The sequence below is a fragment of the Pavona decussata genome, unplaced genomic scaffold (assembly GCF_977016875.1).
Source record: "Pavona decussata unplaced genomic scaffold, jaPavDecu1.1 SCAFFOLD_186, whole genome shotgun sequence".
NCBI classification, from domain to species: Eukaryota; Metazoa; Cnidaria; class Anthozoa; order Scleractinia; family Agariciidae; genus Pavona; species Pavona decussata.
The window spans coordinates 2,055,001-2,075,000 of NW_028145595.1; the positions used below are offsets into that span (position 1 = coordinate 2,055,001).

The window sequence follows — 20,000 nt, forward strand, 5'->3', positions numbered from 1 at the left end:
TTTCTAACAAGCTTGTTATTTTGTCTCGTGAAGCTTGCGGAAGGGAGTTTGCAATGCTCTTGAAAGTGCAGATCCTTACGATTTTCAGTTTCAGTTTATTCACACTTTGATATGGCATTTACATTGTATATATAAGAACACAGGAATAATATAACAAACAAAAGGAAAAAAGATAGAAGTTAATGGCTTTGATAGAAGTGTACGGTGGTCAGGGAGCTTAGCTTTGAGGCTAACCACCGTTATATTAGAAAAGGAAATACTAACAATAGTGTGTGCTTGGTGCCATGGCAACTATGGACGATCATATGGAACTATAACTTTTATATTAAAATATACATAGTTAAAATATCCTTGAGAGAAAAGCAGAATTCTTTTACATCGTTTTTTGAACTGGAAGTAGCTAAGTGTTTTTATGTTAGTAGGAGTCTCTTCCTAGGTTTTGGTTAATTTCGAATGGTTGTAAGCATGGACTCTTGTGCGCGACCCTCTAACACACGTAGGATGTCTGAGGGTACAAACTACTCCCATCTTCCCACTCCCATCCTCCACTTCCTCTTCCCACTCCCATCCTCCCACTTTCATCCTCCCACTCCAATCCTGTCACTCCCCCTCGCACTCCCATCCTCCCTCCCCCATTCCGTGTCCCTCGCTTGATACCTTCACCACGGATATGACGTTCTCTCGAGGAATCAGTTTTCAGTTTCAAGACCACGCTCGTGACTACGCACGTGTAGGTTACTTCCAGTTTACTCAACCAACTTTTATTCCGTGACTTGAAGCAAAGATTTTTTTGTTAATCTTTCTTTGGTTTCGTTTTTCTTTCTTTTTCACAGGCATCAGTGAAACACAAGGTTTGTTAAATTGTTTTCTTTTTTGGGCAAAGTAAATCACCATGTCCCAAGTAACTTTTAAAGCTAGTGTAAAAGTAGTGCACAATATCCTTTGCTTGTGAAATAGTAGCATTAACCAATTTACAGTAGTTTGTGTGGTCAGAGTACCTGTTTCCTGGCCATGGCCTTAGCTCCCACAAGTCTCCTGTAGCCCAGTGTTAGAGCATCCGAACTAGCGATCGGAAGGTCTTATGCTCGACTCCTGATAGGAGCACTCGGATTTTTTTCCGAGTATGCCTGTGTCACTTTCCAGAATTACACATCAAGGCCCCATAGAGGCCCTAAATGATAAACTAAATTGAGTGGAAAAAATAACCATCAAGGGGTTTAAGATCGCTCATCAGAATATCAGGAGTATTACTGGCAAAATTGAAGAATTGCGTCTCGTTATCTCTGAAGTGAGATAGAGTGTTATAGAATGGCAGATTCAGTGGCATAGTAAATGTCCCAACTGTTTATGAAATACGGAATTATATTTTCAGGTGACTGTTCTGACCGTAACTTTGATGTTGCGATACTTGGAGACAAGTCCAGAAGTATAAGGCCTCCTCACCTGAAGATATTGAGAAATGCCATCAACGTCTTAGTGAACAAACTTGGCGTGTCGCCTAAGGGAAACCACTTTGGTATGATACTTCCTTTATGAAGGGCGGGTAGTTTGCCTTGTGAAAGTGATAGGAAATGTGTAAACCCCAAAACACGTTTGATCACCAACATGTTCTTTGAACTTTTAAAGACACGACAAGCAAACTTTTAAGGGAAAAATTATTATGGTACTTCAAACTTTATGAATTGCTTAAAAAGAGGCCTTTTTTAGTAATTTAAAGTTGATGATACTATTTAACAATTAGATTATGAGCTCGAGATTTCTATCGCGTGATAGTTGATGAGGGCGAAGCCCGAATCAACTATCACGCATAGAAATCGAGAGCGAATAATCTAATTGTTTTAGTATAAATCTACTAGTCGTTCAAAGCTAAACAAGTAAATTATCTATTTCCTCATCGCAGACACTTCGAAAACGCGAAGAAGCGAGCGCCATTTTGTTGAAAATTGCTACTCACTATCTATCACAGATTAGTATAAATCTACTAGTGTTCTATCACGAATGCCGTTCTCTGATTGGCTACGCTACTCGCTATCTATTCTGTGATAGATAGTGAGTAGCGATTTTCAACAAAATGGCGCCCGCTTCTTCGCGTTTTCGAAGTGTCTGCGATGAGGATATAGATAATTTACTTGTTTAGTTTTGAACGACTAGTCGGATTTATACTAAAACAATTAGATTATTCGCTCTCGATTTCTATGCGTGATAGTTGATTCGGGCTTCGCCCTCATCAACTATCACGCGATAGAAATCTCGAGCTCATAATCTAATTGTTAAATAGATAGCGAGTAGCGTAGCCAATCAGAGAATGGCATTCGTGATAGAACACTAGTAGATTTATACTAATATGTTATATCCTGCAAGTGTAGAGTGGTTGGGTGGGGGAGGGGGGGAACTCGTTTTCGAACCTAACTTTCTGGCTCCAGTTGTTCAAAGGCCGGCTAACTTTATCCAGTGGATAAGTCAGTATCCGACAGTTTCAATCTATGCAAAGATTTCAGTATTTCCTCTTGTATAATAAAGCCAATATGAACACTCTAACCACAGTTAAAATTGGAAGTGTATGAAAACCTTGGACAAAGTTTCACGTGAAGTATATTTTAGACCATGAATAGTGCCTTATTCAGCGGATAAAGTTATCGGCCTTTGAAAAACTGGGGCCTGGTTATTAAAAATTTGAGCCATTTTGGACAAATATGTATCATAATTGTTGCTCAGTTTACCCTGAAATAATGTGTGTTTCCTTGGGATGTTAATATAGCGAATATATTCGGTTTGCAAGGAGAAAAAGATTTCAGTAGTGAGGTGGAAATTAAAGTTATTTATGTTCATCATCATCATAATCAATCTTTATTTACCCTCGGATTGTAGAGTAGCTTAATGCAGCTAATATCTCCGAGCATTTTCCCACCCAACCATGATAATATACGCACAAAGACCAGACCACAACACCGGGAACTACGTCCCCTACTCTTTGAGAACAGTGAGTGGGTTCTTTAACGTCCCACAGAGTTATTTACAAACAAGGATTGTGAGACTGGGCCTACGGTTTATCGTCCTTATCCGAGAAGACTAGAAAGTCTAACCTTTTTACAGATGTCACAGCAAAGGCAGCACTTACTCCTCAGTTATTTAAAGACCCTGGGTGGTGGTCCGGCCGGGGTTTGAACCCGCGACCTCCCGCACGGTAGTCCGGCACTCTACCAACTGAGCTCATCACCTGATCCTAACCCGGTATACGAAGCCTGACACATTTACGAGTATTGTCAACACCACCTGATGTAATGCTGGTGTATTTCAGGGTTATCCTTTAATTAATTTAAACGCAGTCCGAAACGTAAAAACTAAGAAAAGAGAGTTTCATAGAAACCTTCATATTTTCTAATATAAGTAATGGCGATCGGACCAATTAACAAAAGATTAACATGATTTAGGTGTGAAAACAGGGACTGCTTTGTATCAAAACAAAATTGAAGCTAGTTTTACTGCCAATTAAAAGCCAGAGCTATTACAAAACACAATCAGACGACTAGGAATAGCTGTGATACCACAATTTTTCTTTACTCAAAACAGGTATTATTCCGTTCGGGCCAAGAGCGAATTTAGCGAATAAGTTTAAAGCTAAGAAATACCAAACAGCGGTGAAGCTGAACAGACTGGTGAATAAAAAATTTAAGCGCAATGCAAGGAAATGGGGGACCAGGATAGACATGGCGGAAAAAATTGCCCGGGACGAGCTGTTCACCCCTGGCGGTGGAGACAGGCCGAACGTCCCAAACCTCCTAATAATATTCACGGATGGAAGATCAACTGGAGAAGGCAAGGCGGACTTCACACCATTCATTCAACTAACGGAAGGATTAGAGGTAAGGTCACTTTATGGAAGTGTCCTCATAACGTGTAGTTATGAAAGTCCTATCTATTCATAATAGGTGGAAGGAGGTTAGGCACGCCACCACCTTTATTAGGAATCTTTTGTAAGTAACATGGAGTCAGAAGTTTTCTCCTTTTTAATATCGTCCCTATGACTTCCAATTCTTCCTGTATAGTTAAAAGTACCATCCTGCACTTAATATGAAAGTGACCACGAATTGGTGAGAAGCAATAAGGAAAAATAATTCGTGTGAAAATAATTGACTAACCACGTCACCTTTACACACCACAATAAACTTGTGCAAACACTCTACGCTGAGTTTCTCTTTTTCGAAAATCTATTCTTCTGTCTCAATAATATATCATTGACCATGAACTGTCTCATTCTTTCAATGAACTAAAATTTGTTCTTCAAAAGAGTGTTTCATCCTACTACACGAAACCGTCATCACTGGGCTTTTTGGCTCTTACATGGGGTGTTTTTTCAGGCTTTCTTTCCGTAACTGCGGAAGTTGCAGAAATAACTGCGAGGATCCTTCTTTGCCCACGGTTTAAATATATGTTTTTGATATATTCATATTGATTTAGAGCGGTTTCCAATTGAGCGTCGTAAGACCAAACCCAAAGTAATTACTCTGGCCAATCGCAAAAGATGTAAACAACACAATCAGCCAATCAGAATTTGAAGCAAATACATGTAATGGCGCCAAGCGCGGGAAAACGCGTACGGCGAAAACACAATTGGTTTTGGTTTGGATTCCCACTGGTTGAGAAAGTGGTGCGAGTTTTGTTAATCAATCAAGGAGCAAGTAAATGTAAAACCAAACCAAGCTCGAAATTACTTTCGACACTCAATTGAAAAAAGCTCTATTCATCCATCATAGGTATATTACGAACTCACAATATCGCCAGCCCAGTTGGTAGAGTACTGCACCAGCATCGCAAGAAAAAGCAAAACTGAGTTAGGTCTAAAAGTTTAATTTCAGGAAGTACAGCCCATCGTTTGACAATTCACGGCCCCGTGATAGAGGTTTTTGTAGTTCCCTTTTGATTTTAGTTATTTCATTTTAATAACTACTTCGTTTCAAAGAAAAAAGATGTCCAGATCATTGCTGTTGGAATCGGAAAGAAGATAAAGTACAACGATCTGAAGCTGATTGCTGGCACTAAGGGCAAAGTGTTTATCATCCAGAAGTTTAACAATCTGATGGATGAAATAACAGAAATCCTGAACATTGCGTGCGGTAAGTAGCATTTCCCGTTTGGTTGGTTGCAGATGGGTAAGTCTTTTCTGGCATGCTTGCATTCAAACAGTTGTTCGTGAAAATCACCAAGAATCGAAAAGTTCAAAATTAAAAATAAAAAAAAAAAAAAAAAAAAAGCAGTTGTTGAACAAGGAAACTTTTCAAGGGAATAAACTTCACTATCTAGTAGCCAAACCTGCTTATCTGAATGAACACTAACTTTTCACGGGAAGGTACTTTTATGTAAAGTCCAGTTTTCACAAAACTGAATGTTAATATATGAAACATATGTTTTGAACTGCGGAAAAGAGATCAAATAGACGAAAGATCTTCGCAGTTAGTACGCAACTTAAGCAGTTGCGAAAAGAGAGAGAGACTGGGGCTGACTGTCATGGCGGCCAGGGCACGAAAGAGCTAGCTCCGTAAAAGTTGGGCGTCCTTATCTGTTTAACCTTATTGAATTGGTATGCGGTGAGCTTGAGTAGATTAGTAACGGCAGTTTACAATTTATTGGACTAGAAGTATGTCAAAAACGTCAAAAGCCAAAGAGAAAAAGCGTTTGCGAAGCTCAAATTCGTCAACTGGAGAAGTAGAGGACGACTCGCAAATAATTGAGAAACTTATAAGTATTCAGGATAGAATTGAGAACGGCTTCACCAAGATTAATGAAGAAATTGCAGCCCTAAAACTTGAACTTAAAAACGACATAAAATCTGTCAGAGAGGATCTAAACGAGGCTACAAAGTCCTTAAACGCAGTTTGGGAGGAGGTCACTTTGCTACAAGAAAAGAATAAAACCCTACAACAGCAACTCGACAGTACCACAGAAGAGAATGCGAAGTTAAAGGAGGATTTGGAAGCCGTAAGAGTTCGAATGGTGAAGCAAGAAGACTACTCCAGAAGAGAAAATTTGCGCTTCTACAATATCCCAGAAAGCGCTCAGGAGACGAACGAGGAATGCATTCAAAAGGTGAAGCAAGTCTTATCCGATCTAGGTGCACCTTCGGACATCAAATTTCATGCCATCCACCGTACAGGAAAGCCCAATACTAACTCTGGAGCTTCCTCGACATCAGAAGGAGAGCCTCGCCCGAGACCGATATTGGCACGTTTTGTCTCTCGCATGGATTCCGAGTCAATTTGGTTCAAGAGGAAAGAGCTTCGCAAAAGTTCGCGCTTCGCCACCGTGTCAATTGATAAAGATCTCTCGCCTGAATCGGCAAGAGAACGAGCCAAACTTCGAGTTGCCTACAGGAAAGCAAAGGAGTTGAACATTGAAAAAGTGTTTATTAAAGGTAAAAATCTGATTATTAACAGTAGTAAATACTCGGTGAACACTTTGCCGGAATATCTTGTAGCACATCAAGATGGTAGTAACAACTGATCAGCCACTTTCTTTTTTGTTATGGTAAAAAAATCGTCGTGGCAACTAGCTATATTTTGTCTTTGTAAAGCTAAATATCGATTAAGCTTTCTCAAGCACCACTAAATTTACTTAAAGTTTTTGTTTTTTTTTTTTCTACCTTTCTAATCAGTTTTAAGAATGTTCTACCGATGCAATATTTTGTGTACCTTTATTTACTTTATCAGTACGGCGCTTGTGCTCGGTGAAAATCAGAGTTGTGATAAAATTTGCATACCATTTAAACACGTATTTAGCATATTCAAACAGTTAAGTTCGCTACGGTTTCTTTTCGTACCTGGTATTGTTATAAGTCCAAAGTCTCAAGGGTCTTATTTAGGTTTAAATCTCAAGACCCTTTTAGAACCTCATTATTATCCTTTGTGTGGGTGTGAGTGTGTATTGGTTTTGTATGTATGTGTCCTATTGTTTCCGTGTTTGGTGTAAAGGCGGTTATCATGAAGCTACCGTTTTGAAAATAATTTGTTTTTGTGACACATTGATTATATATTTGCAAGCAGCAAGGAGAATGTAAATTTTAAACTTCTTTCACTTAACGTTCGTGGAATTCGATCGCCGGAAAAAAGGAGAGCTTTGTTTGTCTGGTTAAAAAAACAAAAAGCGGATATAATTTTCCTTCAAGAAACATATAGCTCGAAAGACATTGAGAATATATGGAGAACTCAGTGGAGTGGGAAAATGTTTTTCGCGCACGGAACAAACCACAGCTGTGGTGTGATGACACTCATAAGGAAAGATTTAGATTTTGAAGATGAATCGTGCCTATGTGATCCAGCTGGGAGATTTATTATTTTAAATGCGACTGTGCAAGGAGTTAAATATATTTTTGCCAATATTTATGCACCAAATAAAGTGCGTGATCAGTGCACATATTTTAAAGATTTACAGGAGAGGTTGGATGGTATAATCTCGAGCCCTGAGCAAAAAGTTGTCATTGGAGGCGATTTCAATGTCACTTTTGATTCTAATTTGGATTGTCTGGGTGGGTCGCCAGCCCAAAAAGAGTCGGTTAAGGTACTTGAAGAAATTTGTTTTGATATGGACCTCGTTGATATCTGGAGAATAAGAAATCCGGATGGAAGACTATTTACTTGGAAGCAAACAAGACCTTTGATCCAAAGAAGACTCGATTTTTGGCTGATTAGTGACATCTGTCAAGATGAAGTTGAACAAGTTAAAATTATACCCTCTATAAAATCAGATCATTCAGCAATTACACTACTTTTCAATGGAATTGAAGAACAGAGACACGGTCCGTCCCACTGGAAATTTAATTCTAACTTAACTAAGGACGAAGAGTACATAAAACTTATTACGGACAGCGTCCCAGCTTGGATTGTGGAGTTCAAAGATGTAAATGATAAAAGAGTGCTTTGGGATCTAATAAAATATAGAATTAGACAAGTATCTTTGAAATACAGTAAAGAAAAAGCACGGTTAAGAAAAGCAAAAATACTTGAAATTGAAACGTCTCTTACATTTTATCAGAAAAAGTGCGCTGCCGATCCGTCAACAGAAAATTTTGAACAGCTTGAAATTCTCAAAAGTAAGTACGACGCGCATTTTGATTATCTCTCAAAGGGTGCTATCATTCGATCTAGAGCGTCTTGGTATGAGAAGGGGGAAAAAAACACTAAGTACTTCTTAAGTCTAGAATCTCACAAAAAAGCTAAAAGCTGTGTTCGCAAAGTATTTACTAAAAACGGAACTTTAAGCTCAGATCCTAAGATAATTATGAACGAACTCGAAGATTTTTACACTGTTTTGTACGATAGTGAGGGTAACGTGCCAGACTGTGCAAATTTATTCCTCCGACATCCTGAAATCCCTAAACTATCGTCAGAGAAAGCAGCTACGTGTGAGGGCAAACTAACAGTGGAAGAATGTCTTCAAAGTCTTCAGTCTTTCAAAGAAAATAAATCACCAGGCAATGATGGACTTACTGTAGAATTTTATAAAACATTTTGGGGTATCTTAGGTAAGTTATTAGTAGAAAGTCTAAATTGTGCCTTTGACTATGGCGAGTTATCGAATTCACAAAAGCAAGCGATTATAACACTTATAGAAAAGAAAGGAAAAGACAGGAGACAAATTTCAAATTGGAGACCGATTTCACTTATAAACTTAGACACAAAGATCGGATCAAAAGCAATTGCAAGGAGACTTCAAAAGGTGATACCCGATATAGTACACTACAATCAAAGTGCATATGTAAAAGGAAAGTCTATATTTGATGCAGTAAGAGCAATAGATGATATTTTAGAATTTACAGAAAGAGAAAAGATCCAAGGCTTAATGGTAGCAATAGATTTTAAAAAAGCTTTTGACTCGATTAATAGAAATTTTATGTTAGAGACGCTATCCGCTTTTAACTTTGGTCCTACTTTCATGCGGTGGATTAGGACCTTCTATCAAAATATAACTAGTTCGGTCATGAATAATGGTTTTTCGACAGGCCCTTTCAACATACGTAGAGGTGTTAGACAGGGCGATCCTCTATCACCATATTTGTTCATTATCTGTTTGGAAACCCTTGCCATCACCGTGCGTGGAAATAAAAACATTCAAGGAATTCTAGTAGGCAAGGAAGAAATTAAATTAGAAATGTTTGCTGATGACGTCACAGCTTTTCTGAGAAATACCAGATCTCTTGAAGTTCTTCTTCATACTGCTGATCTGTTCAATAAGTGTTCTGGACTCGAAATAAATTTCGAGAAAACTGAATGTATGTTTTTAGGTAATCATGCCTCCTCTATGGCCGCAACCGTCATTTCCTCCAAAAACATATGCGTGAAGCACACGATTAAAATTTTAGGTGTGTATTTTACATATAATGATAGTCAAAGGAAAAAGTTAAATTTTGATGAGATTTTAAGATCAATCAAAGAGAAGTTACAAATGTGGAAGTGGAGAGATCTAACTATTTTAGGGAGGATTCAGATTGTAAAGACATTTGTGATACCGATATTCATGTATCGTGCCGGTTTAATTTGCGTGCAAAAAGATATCGTGACAGAGGTCAACAAATTACTTTTTAAATTTATTTGGAAAGGGAAAGACAAAGTCAAACTTTTATCTCTCATATCTGACTTGGATAAAGGTGGACTGAAAGCACCCCATCTAGAATCAATAATAAAGAGTCAAAGGATCATGTGTTGTAAGAAATTTGCTGAGAATCAACAAAGTAATTGGAAGATTATCCTATCCCATTATATGAAGAACGTGGGATCGAAATTGATTTTGCGTTGTGCATTTGATCTAAAGAAATTATGTATTCAATTACCCAAATATTATGAAGAGTGTTTCCGATGTTTCGCAGAATATTCAGTCGCAAATAAGTTAACAGAACAAGCATTGTGCCAAGAGATACACAACACAGTTATTTGGAATAATAAGTTTATCTGTATACAAGGCAAGTCTGTTTTCTGCGAGGCATTGTTTGAAAAAGGAATAATTACACTGGAGGATCTTAAGACTGATGGGAATGATGTTATCACAGGCTTTGAAATTATGGCTAGTGCGTCATTTACACCTAAAGAAAAGTTTCAGCTTATGGCGATTATAGACGCAATACCAACACAGTGGCGACATCATTTAAAAATATGCAATAACTATGAATCCAATTCTTCGGTTCCCAATATTGCTCAGTTACATTTGAATGGTCACAATATTCGTCTCGATAAAGCTATCTCGAAAAATATTAACAAAGAAGCCCGCTCAAAGGTCGAGATTATACCAACCGCGCAGTCAAAATACTCGGAAAAATATAATTATCAACTAGATTGGCAAGAGATATATTGTATTCCCTTTAGAGTGACTGTAGACTCCAAATCACGTGAATTCCAGTTTAAGGTGTTACATAGGTATTTAGCGACGAATGAATTTCTCCATAAAATCGGCCTGGTATCTTCGTGTCTATGTACATTTTGCAAAAGAGAAAGTGAAACCATTGAACACCTCTTAATAGAATGTGATTACTCGAACAAGTTTTGGCAGGATTTAATTAAATGGCTCAATATGATAGATATCAAAGTGGAAGCGTTATCAGAGATTGACAAAATTTTTGGAATCTGGAAAAGGCAAGTAGACTTTCATCTTCTTAATCATTTCTTGATTCTGGCGAAACAGCATATTTACTCTTGTCGAAATAAAGGCTACCCGCCTTCACTAAGAACCTATCTTGCAAAAGTATCCCTAATATATCAAATTGAAACGACGATTGCTGAATCAAATGGTAAACGTGCTTTTCACGACGTTAAGTGGAAAAAGTTTCTACTCAAATAATTGTAGTTCATCTGGTAGCTTGTAGTTTATTTATTTATTTATTTATTATTATTATTATTATTATTATTATTATTATTTTGGTATTTATTGTCTCATCTATTAATTTCCTACTGTTTGTATTTTAATTATAAAACCTTTGTAATTAGCTATATACAACCGCTTTGTCTGAATCAATTCTTGTAAACAACTTTAATTAATAAAAAAAAATCAATAAAATACAAAAAAAAAAAAAAAGAAATTTTTTTCAGACTTTCTTTTCGCAACTGCGTGCTTAAGTTGCGTACTAACTGCGAGGATCTTTCTTCTATTTAATTTTACAAAACTGTTAAGAAAATAACCCTTGGAAGGGTTTGCTCTGGTAAACAAGCAAGCGACCATATTACCCCCCCCCCCCCCTCCCGACATAGTAAAAGTGTTTTTTTTTTTCTCAGTGTCTTTTCAAGTTCTTTTCAAGTTTTTTTAAGGGTTTTGTCCACGACCGTAGTTTTTTTAAACACCGAGACACGGAAAGGAAAATGTACGAAAATTTTGCCAAGGAAGCTAATGTCAGTTGTTTACACGCTCGAGAAAACTGAGTATTATTGGACTTGAGAGCATTTCTTTATTTATTCCCGAATGGCATTTATATCATTAGAAATATTTTCGGCTTATTCTCTTCTCCTTCCAACCAGCAATTGATGGTGGCTATACTGATTGGTCGGTTTCCGAGTGCAGTGTGACATGTGGAGGAGGAATACAGACATTTACAAGGACCTGCACCAATCCCTCGCCATCCAACGGTGGAAAAGACTGCAGTGAACTAGGACCAGCTCAAAAGAAACAGGACTGTAACACACAGGAATGCCGTAGGTTTTCTTTAAGATTGTTCTGGTTAAAGTATATCATGTGACGCATTTTAACGACGTTATTCTTTTCTTTTTTAAAATTCCATGTTCCTATTTTAGCGGAGAAATCATAAGTGCTTTCCTATTGATATGGGTTCTAAGTGTGTGGCTAATCAGCTTGAGTTATAATTTTGAGACGTTACGACCTTGTTATAAAAGTAATTCTTACTTAAGTCACCACCATCTTAAGACGTAAATAGGTGGTTTAATTAATAGTAAAGCTGATAAAGTCTCAACTCCAAGGTCATGTACAAGGCCGTAGCTTTACCCGGATGCTGAGGCATAAAGCACGTTGGAATGGTGTTAGGTTTCCTTTTATTACATGCAAGTTAATTGCAAAAGTTAACCCCGCGTTTTTTTACCTATGCAACAGCTAGGTGGAGAAAGACAATGTAGAGAGAGGTTTTATGTTCAATGGAAAAACACGACAATCTAAAGCCCAACCAAACGTCAAGCCAGTGACCCTTCATCTTCCGATATGAAGTTTTTTTTCCACACACCACCACCACTGTACTTAGATCTGAACTGTGAAAAGACTTCTGAACTAATTTATTATTGCCTTTTTCATTTAAGCAATTGACGGTGGCTACACTGATTGGTCGGCTTCCAAGTGCAGTGTAAGTTGTGGAGGAGGAATGCAGACACTAACAAGGACCTGCACCAATCCCCCACCATCCAACGGTGGAAAAAACTGTGGTGGACTGGGACAAGCTCAAAAGACCCAGGGGTGTAACACACAGAAATGCCGTAGGTTTTGTAATTTAATAAACAAATATAAATTACAGCACGCGAAATAGGTTCGTTAACTTTCTTTTCAGGCGATTTTATTCCTAGAGTTAAAACGTTCAACACGACTACTCAAAAAGCATTTACGTAACACATGACCCTAAAGTAGAAAATTTTCTCTCCCTAGGAAAACAGGTTTTTCACCATTTTGGCTTTTTGGTTGGTTTAATTACTTTTATTTTTTGTTTTGGCTTCAGCACCGCCCTGTTCAGCTGGTCTCGATATTGGAATCGTCCTTGACAAGTCATTGAGCGTTCAGATACCCAACCTAAAAATAGTCATCAGGTTCTTGGGAAGATTGATTAACAAATTCCGCCCTGCGCCAAAAGCCGACCACTTTGGCCTCATTACGTTTCACAATAAGGCAACACTGGCATTTAATTTTGCAAAAAAACAGTTCCATAACAAAGGAAACTTACTGAGAAGAATCGCGAGGGAGCCCATTAAACTAGAACGGGAAACACGGACCGATCTGGCCTTGACAATGGCGAAAAACAGGCTGTTCACTAAGGCTGGAGGAGACAGACCAAGCAAACCTAACGTTATGATTGTGCTGACTGATGGAAAACCAACGGTACTAACGGAAGATAAATTTAAGAAATTTGCAGTGGGCATTTCAAAGGACTTTAAGGTAAGGAGATTCAACATAGCACATTTAAACGGGAGTTCTTTTGGAATGGCTAATTAAAGGATCACCTCATACAAATTCGAAAGTGAAGTGATCAACGGAGGCAAGATTTTACGCGGAGGAAGGCCAGGATAAGAGAAACTGACCTGAAAAGCTGTGAAATGTCAAGAGTAATAAGACCAAGAAATTGCATTTTATAACGAACATAACCATATTTATTTTTACAATAACTGTCCAAATTCCCGCGCGCTGATTGGCTCGTAGCTATTCTCTATAAGAGTACAGACAATAAAAATGACGTTAGATGTAACGCGCGCGCTTTCTCAAAGAAAAAAATAGCCAATTCCGCTCGTACTTTTTCCATGTTATTGTCAAAAACAAATCGAAGGCAGTTTTCTATGGTCTATACTCTTATAGACCATAAAATGACGCCATAAAATCTCCAAAACTTGGCACTTGAGTTTTGAACTTTTTTTACGTCATTTTACGGTCTATAGGAGTATAGACCATAGAAACTGCCGTCGATATTGTTAAATGTATGAATTAATTGAGAATTTTAGACTATAAGTTCTGACTCCAGCTAGACTGGAATGTGTTGAAGTCAGGGTATCTACCAGTTATTGAACCAGTCCTTTGTAGTAAGAGCCCCTGTGTGTCTAATGAGCCTTCCTCCACCTCTCCTCTTTCCAGCCAATGGTTTTAATTGAGCTTTTACGATGAGTCGTATTTATTTCAGTATCTCATTAACCCAGTTAAACCTGAATTAAGCGGTCAAAGAGTGATCATCAACAGGTATCATACAAGGGTTACTTCGGGTGGCTTTTTAACTGACTCAACCACTATATTTATTTTTTCAGAAAAAGGGCGTTCACATTGTTGCCGTCGGCATCGGTTCCAACGTTAAAATGGAGACCCTCAGGCAAATTGCAGGACCTGGGAACCCTGTGGTCCAAGCGAAAGACTTTTCACAGCTGAATAATGTGCTCAATAAAATCAAAGGATCGTCTTGCTCGGGTGAGTTCACTTGATAGGAATTGTACAAGAGGATAATGATGTTGTCTATGAACGAGTTTTTGCCTTGAAATTTTATAATGAAATTAAGTTAAGGAAATGTATAGAGAGGGTATCGAAAGTTGAGCAAAGTGCTTTACCTCCTCGCCAAAACCACGTTATCGTTATAAAATCATTTTGCCTTAGAAGTAGGGAGGGAGGGGGTGTGGGTACTTCTTCAATATCTATGGTTTAATTTCGGCTAGAGATGAAAGCTAGGGATGACAAAGCCAGTATTCTTCGCCAGTGTTTTATTCTCTCTAAGTACTTGACATATTTAGCTGTATGTGTTAGAACATATGCAAAAGCGAGCAATGCGCACTATTTGTTCTTCTAATGGTTTCCAGCAGGCACTTTTGAGCCTTAATCTACCCACTACACAGGATAGCACCACCATAAGATGTGTACACTCACGTTTACAAGTATCATCAACGATAGAGACCATAAGCTGGCACATCTTGTATCGGAAGCGCCTAAGAGTGGCTATAACTTAAGGAATGTGCGCAAGTGTATTGTACCACGCTGTAAAACCAACAGGTTGAGGAATAGCTTTTTATATATCTTCAGCAATTCACGCCAATGAATGTAAATACTTATCACGTTTTCATGGTATTTTACGTTTTAAGGTTTAGCTGATATTTTATATTTTGAATATTATTTTTTTAATCGCAATTTCATTTACATTACCGAGAGATATGTTACATAAGTACTTGTAAATACGCAATATATCCGCAAGGCTGCCATGTATTCAAATAAAGTATCATCTTCTCCTCTCTTCTCTTCTCTAGGAATACTCAAAATTTTGACAATCGATAATAATTCTACACACTAAAGCATTTCAGCACTAGGCTTCTTGTACTTGGCTTCTGGTTTTGACGTATACAAACGAGGCAACTGGGTTTTGACCCCTTCTCCTTGTTTGTATGCCTTTTAAAGTTTGACCGCATTGGTTACAGGTTAAACTGTAACAACAGTTATTAATAAAAACGGGAAATTTGGATAATGAAATTCCAGAGATTTTATTGGTTTGTGGCCACGCAATACAGATATTAGTAAATTTGTACCTCTTGATAATAATTTTCTAGCTTTCTGATTGGTTTCCTTCACTATGGATCTGAGCCATTATCCTTAAGTTGATTAAATATGGAAAAGTATGACGATTTTCTTGTACTGGGAATTTTTTGTAACGAGCCGCGAAAATATTTTAAAAGCCACATAGGTCGGACTGAAAATTGTTTTCGTCAGTCTGTGTTTAATTCGTTTTAATAAATCTTTTATGCTCACACAACTGATATTAAACAACATTCGCGGCCACTTTCGTAATTGTCAATGAATATTAATTATAGTAATTAAACTGAATGTTCACCTCGTTTTAGAGTGGCTTGCCAGTCCTGGTGGCCAATCGTTTTCTAAAGCAGTCGAGGAAATGTCGGCAACACGACTTTTATGGCACTGGCTGGCAAATCTTCTCTCGTCCTCAGTATCATTTCCACAATTGTAATGTTCAAATCCATAAAATCTTCGACCAGTCCGGCTAAAAAAGTAATATTGTTAACTTGTAGTGGCAATTATGATTATGAAAGGAATCTTTGACATTCTTCTAGATCTCGCCGTTTCCATGACAGTTCAACATTCAACGACTCTTGAATTTTAGCTCGAGCAATCGCGCAGCTCTCTTTTGATTTATGTAAGGGTCATGTGACACTGTTTACATGTATTTTTCTTGGAGCGAAAATATATCATACTAGTCACACTAAGCCTTCCAAAAACTATAGTCTCGCTCTTAGTAAATAGTACAATTGACGCCACAACTTCCAGTGACCTGTTAATTTAAAATTTGTTAGCTAAATAAAGGCCTTTCTCTGTTCTGACAACTGCATAGAGTCGTGAAAGCTCTTTCTTGCTTTCAATGCAAAAGAATCATTATTATCTAAGTATGCCTCCGAGCTATTTCTAAGGTGTAACATGTAAATTCCATTACTGTTCTTTTGCAGGCTGAACACCAACAGAAGCGTAATTGTCAAGGTCATGCAAGGGAGCACAATTGAATGAACTTTAGTTAAAGTGCTATTGCGATGAAAATATAAAATATCTTAACGAGATTTGTGGGCTGCAAGGCCCGGTTGTTCGTAAGCCGATTAACTCTAATCCACCGAAAAGTTAATCGAGGTTTTCATCACGCTGGTTTAAAATAGTTTAAAAGGGTAATTTCAAGCGAGAGGTTAATAAAAGTCTAAAGCAAAACTGAGGGACAAATTTCGGGAGAATCTTTATTGATTATTAATTAAACTCGCATCAAAGTTCACGTTAAGCCGGGATTAGCCTAATCGGGCGTTGAACAACTGGGCCCAGGATAATATGTAGACCTTAAACTGCTAGAAAAAATGTAATTCAGAGCAACCTAACAAACGTATACCCTTACAAGGACTACCCGAAAGTAGGTAAAATGCGTCCGCGTCAGCAACTGCTTGAGCCGACACATTTTGTGCAGCGGCTTCCCACACGTGACGTCATGTTATCATCTTGGCGGCATCGAAAAACGACAAAAAGTAGCTGAGATGTTCAAGTTCTACTACTACTTCTACCTAATGTGGTTTTGATTTCAGTTCTAACGCAAGTGGTGGTTTTGAAGACAATGGCGAGGATTTTCAGTGAAGTGAGGGGATAACATGACGTCACATTCTACTCGGCCCAAATCTCCGTGTGGTTCGTGGACATATTTGAATTGAGTAATGACGGCAAACTGAATGTGGAAATTACGCTTGAAATAAACGAGCTTATCTTTGGAATTACAACTTAAAACTTGACATAAGTAGTACGTCCTCCTATACTTTCGAATGCTGAAGATAAAAGGAAAGTTAATATTTTGATCACAGCAGCACTTTAAGGGGAATTAGTTAAAATGGAATTGAGGGTTGAGACTAAATATGCTTCAATGGGAATCAAATAAATAAAGGCTACGGCATAAATACTTTGAAATTTGATCTTTCCTTTCGCGAATATATTGTTTCCATATAGCGCGTGCTACATCTCCGGCAATAGGGACTTTAAGATATGGCGACTACGGACAACGGACTACAGACGAGACGAAAATTAGGACTGGGACGAGACAAGTGTGCTCTCGCTTCCCACCGTCGTAAGCTGGCGACGGTGTGTAGGCGAGGAATTTCACGTACTGCGATCAAGGTGAGTACAGAGTTTCAAATTATTGTATGAGAAAAGAAAGTTTTCGTTAGAATATGGTCTTAAGGCTTGATGCTTTCTATCACGAACACGAAAAAGCACATATTTAGCAATTTCAAGCGCTTTTGAACTCCAAAAAGCGAAAAATTTACGGCTAAGTCGTGTTTACTGATTTTGACCGCCAATTTGTTTTTACTTTTATTTACATGAAAAACAAAACTTACGAGTGAAACACTCTCTTTGCATTTTGTAGACAAAAATGACTTCTCCCCAAGTGGAAAGGTAAGTAAACAGGCTTTTTATCTTTGTACCGAAGTATTTGCAAGGAAATTATGATTGAAGTAGTATCTAACCTGTCTAACGTGTGCATTAAATTTTGACTTGCAGCGTCTACAGAAGACACAAACCCTCTATTCCACTACACACAGTTCCTTGGGAGCACCTGAACTGTGGAGAAACCCCAAGAACCTCGGCTAAACGAGGAAGATCTTCCTTGTTCACTCTGAACTCAATTAAACATTCACTTGAGTCAAAGGAGTCGAGACAAAAACAATCGTACTCCCAGTATGGATATGATGGATTTACTGACTTGTAGGCATCAAACAAAAGTACGAATTCTTCTTCGTCAATTATTTCGTCCACTAAAGAGTAAACCAGGGCATTTCGAACCTTTTCAAAAGACATTCTGGACGCAAAATATGAAAACGTAAGCGAGTTTTTTTCTTGAGTTTACTTCGCGCTTTGTTCGTAGTCCGGTGTCTGTAGTCTGCGATCTTAACTTCGTATTTTCGCGCCACTGTTGTGTATTCGGCCCAGTCCTTCATAGTAAGAAAACCTTGCGTCCAACCGTAGTCCGTAGTCCGTAGTCGCCGTATCTTAAAGTCCCTAATACAACCTGCAGCAACGGTTATTGAGATCCTTTTTAAACTGGAAGCAACCCGGTTAAAAGAGAAGTCTGCATTTCACTCAATACGTTTCCCGAAGACTCTTATCAACCAGTCAAATATGAGTCGCATCAGAACTCAAAGTAAATGATTGTTACTACAATGGATACTCCAAAACAAGGTTGAACAACTAATGATTTTAACACAGCAGAAAACGTATTTTAAATTTATAGGACAAAATAGTGTATGTCTCGAAACCCAGCCATTTGTTTCATATCTTCTTTTCATATACAGTCAGCTCTTGCCTTGCAGCTAGATCGCGGGCAAAAAAAAAAAAAATAACAGACGTTCGACTGAAATAAATTCCTGCTATTAAGGACACTATAACTCGCGAGGCCTAGCTGGCGAAAATGGTTAATTTTTTCAGGCCTTAATTAATGGTGTAGATCAGTGCTTAACCCAAAAAACGCTGCTTCTTGCCTAAATGGAGTTCTATTCTCTCAGTTTGCTGCCTAACAAATGGGCTCCTGCTCTCATCTATGTAAGGACTACGACGGGTAAGAATACCAAATTGTATAAAAAGCATCAGGTGTCTAGCCTTGTTTTGGAGTGCCCACTCTAGGAAGTAAATGACATTCTGCCACGCCCTGTTGTTATCAACGCGCAAATAGCCTTGTTTGTCAAGTTCTGCATAATTTCTGCATCCAAAGAGTTGTGAAAAAAATATATTCGCCTTTTCTCAAGACAAATGCAGCTGGATCAACAATTTGCTCCACGGTATTATTTCAAAAACGTATTAATAATTCATAAGCCATTGACCTATTAAATGGTCGATAAAACATCCCGTGCAGTGGTTTTAAAACCTGATAAAGCCTCCTCCTTATTAGTATGCGGTGTTTAATGTTTTCCTCGTATGCTTGTTTCCAACGTTTACAAAAGCCTTATTGTTATGAACCCTCTTGACACACACTTTTCCAGGAATGTTTTTGAAGCCGTTCAAAACACTCGCAGTATAAATTCCGATAAAACACTGCCGCTCGTTTTTTTATACATTACAGAAACGATAGAAAAGTCATATCAGAAAACCGTACTTTGCGTTTCATCAGAGATTCCAAACACCTCGAAATAATAAAAGTATTTGCCCTACGTTCTCTTGTATTCGTCAGAAACACTCGCACTCACTGATGATGATTTATTACCGCATCATACTCACAAACGCAAAGTGAACGAAGATGGCCATTGATTACTGATAACTGTACCTTGCCCCTGCCTTTTATATCAGTAGAGCTTCTGATACAACACGTAACCAAACTGCCGCGGCCCAAATGGAAACGAACTTTCTATACTGACATAGAGTCTGCGCTGGAAGGTCTGATTGTTTAATTAAGAACTTTTGGTCCTCTTAGAAATGAATATGTCCGTTGTTCTATAATTTAAATGTTAATGTGTGAATTAATTCAAATAGTACAGACAGTATAGATGCTGCATAAATCTTTTATAAATTCGTTGGAATAAGCAACTTACAATGCGAAAGTTCAACAATTACCTTGTCATTTATATGCAGTCCTTTCCTGCTTGTCAAAACATCAAATCCTTATTCGCAATAAGAACTGATATGCATTTATGAACATCTAAAACAACTGTTATAAAGTTAGTGGCAAACGCTAACGATCGCTGTTTAGTAAGAGATGAATGATTTCTGTGAAACGTCAATGAACTAAAGACAAAATTCCCTAAACTTGTTCTCTTTTCCTTGTTCTTTTT

At 38.0% G+C, this 20,000-nt stretch overlaps 1 protein-coding gene and 2 long non-coding RNA genes across 6 annotated transcripts in view; 2 read left to right on the plus strand and 1 right to left on the minus strand.

Moving 5' to 3' along the window:
• The window catches only part of LOC146462649 (uncharacterized), a 5,703-nt gene extending 4,317 nt beyond the window's left edge, over positions 1–1,386 (plus strand). The window contains exons 3-4 of the long non-coding RNA XR_014857092.1: positions 834–851; positions 1,373–1,386. This is a non-coding gene — a long non-coding RNA (uncharacterized LOC146462649). The remainder of the gene's footprint in view (positions 1–833; positions 852–1,372) is intronic.
• Positions 1–15,690, minus strand: part of LOC146462648 (uncharacterized) — a 59,986-nt gene extending 44,296 nt beyond the window's left edge. The window contains exon 1 of the long non-coding RNA XR_014857093.1: positions 15,536–15,690. This is a non-coding gene — a long non-coding RNA (uncharacterized LOC146462648). The remainder of the gene's footprint in view (positions 1–15,535) is intronic.
• LOC146462650 (coadhesin-like) overlaps positions 3,578–20,000 on the plus strand; it is a 37,492-nt gene continuing 21,069 nt past the window's right edge. For all 4 annotated transcript variants that reach the window (XM_085085444.1, XM_085085443.1, XM_085085441.1 and 1 more), the window contains exons 1-4: positions 3,578–3,863; positions 4,961–5,114; positions 11,493–11,666; positions 12,279–12,452. In XM_085085444.1, the coding sequence (XP_084941570.1) occupies positions 3,708–3,863; positions 4,961–5,114; positions 11,493–11,666; positions 12,279–12,452 (658 nt within the window). In that variant the 5' untranslated portion in view covers positions 3,578–3,707. The remainder of the gene's footprint in view (positions 3,864–4,960; positions 5,115–11,492; positions 11,667–12,278; positions 12,453–20,000) is intronic.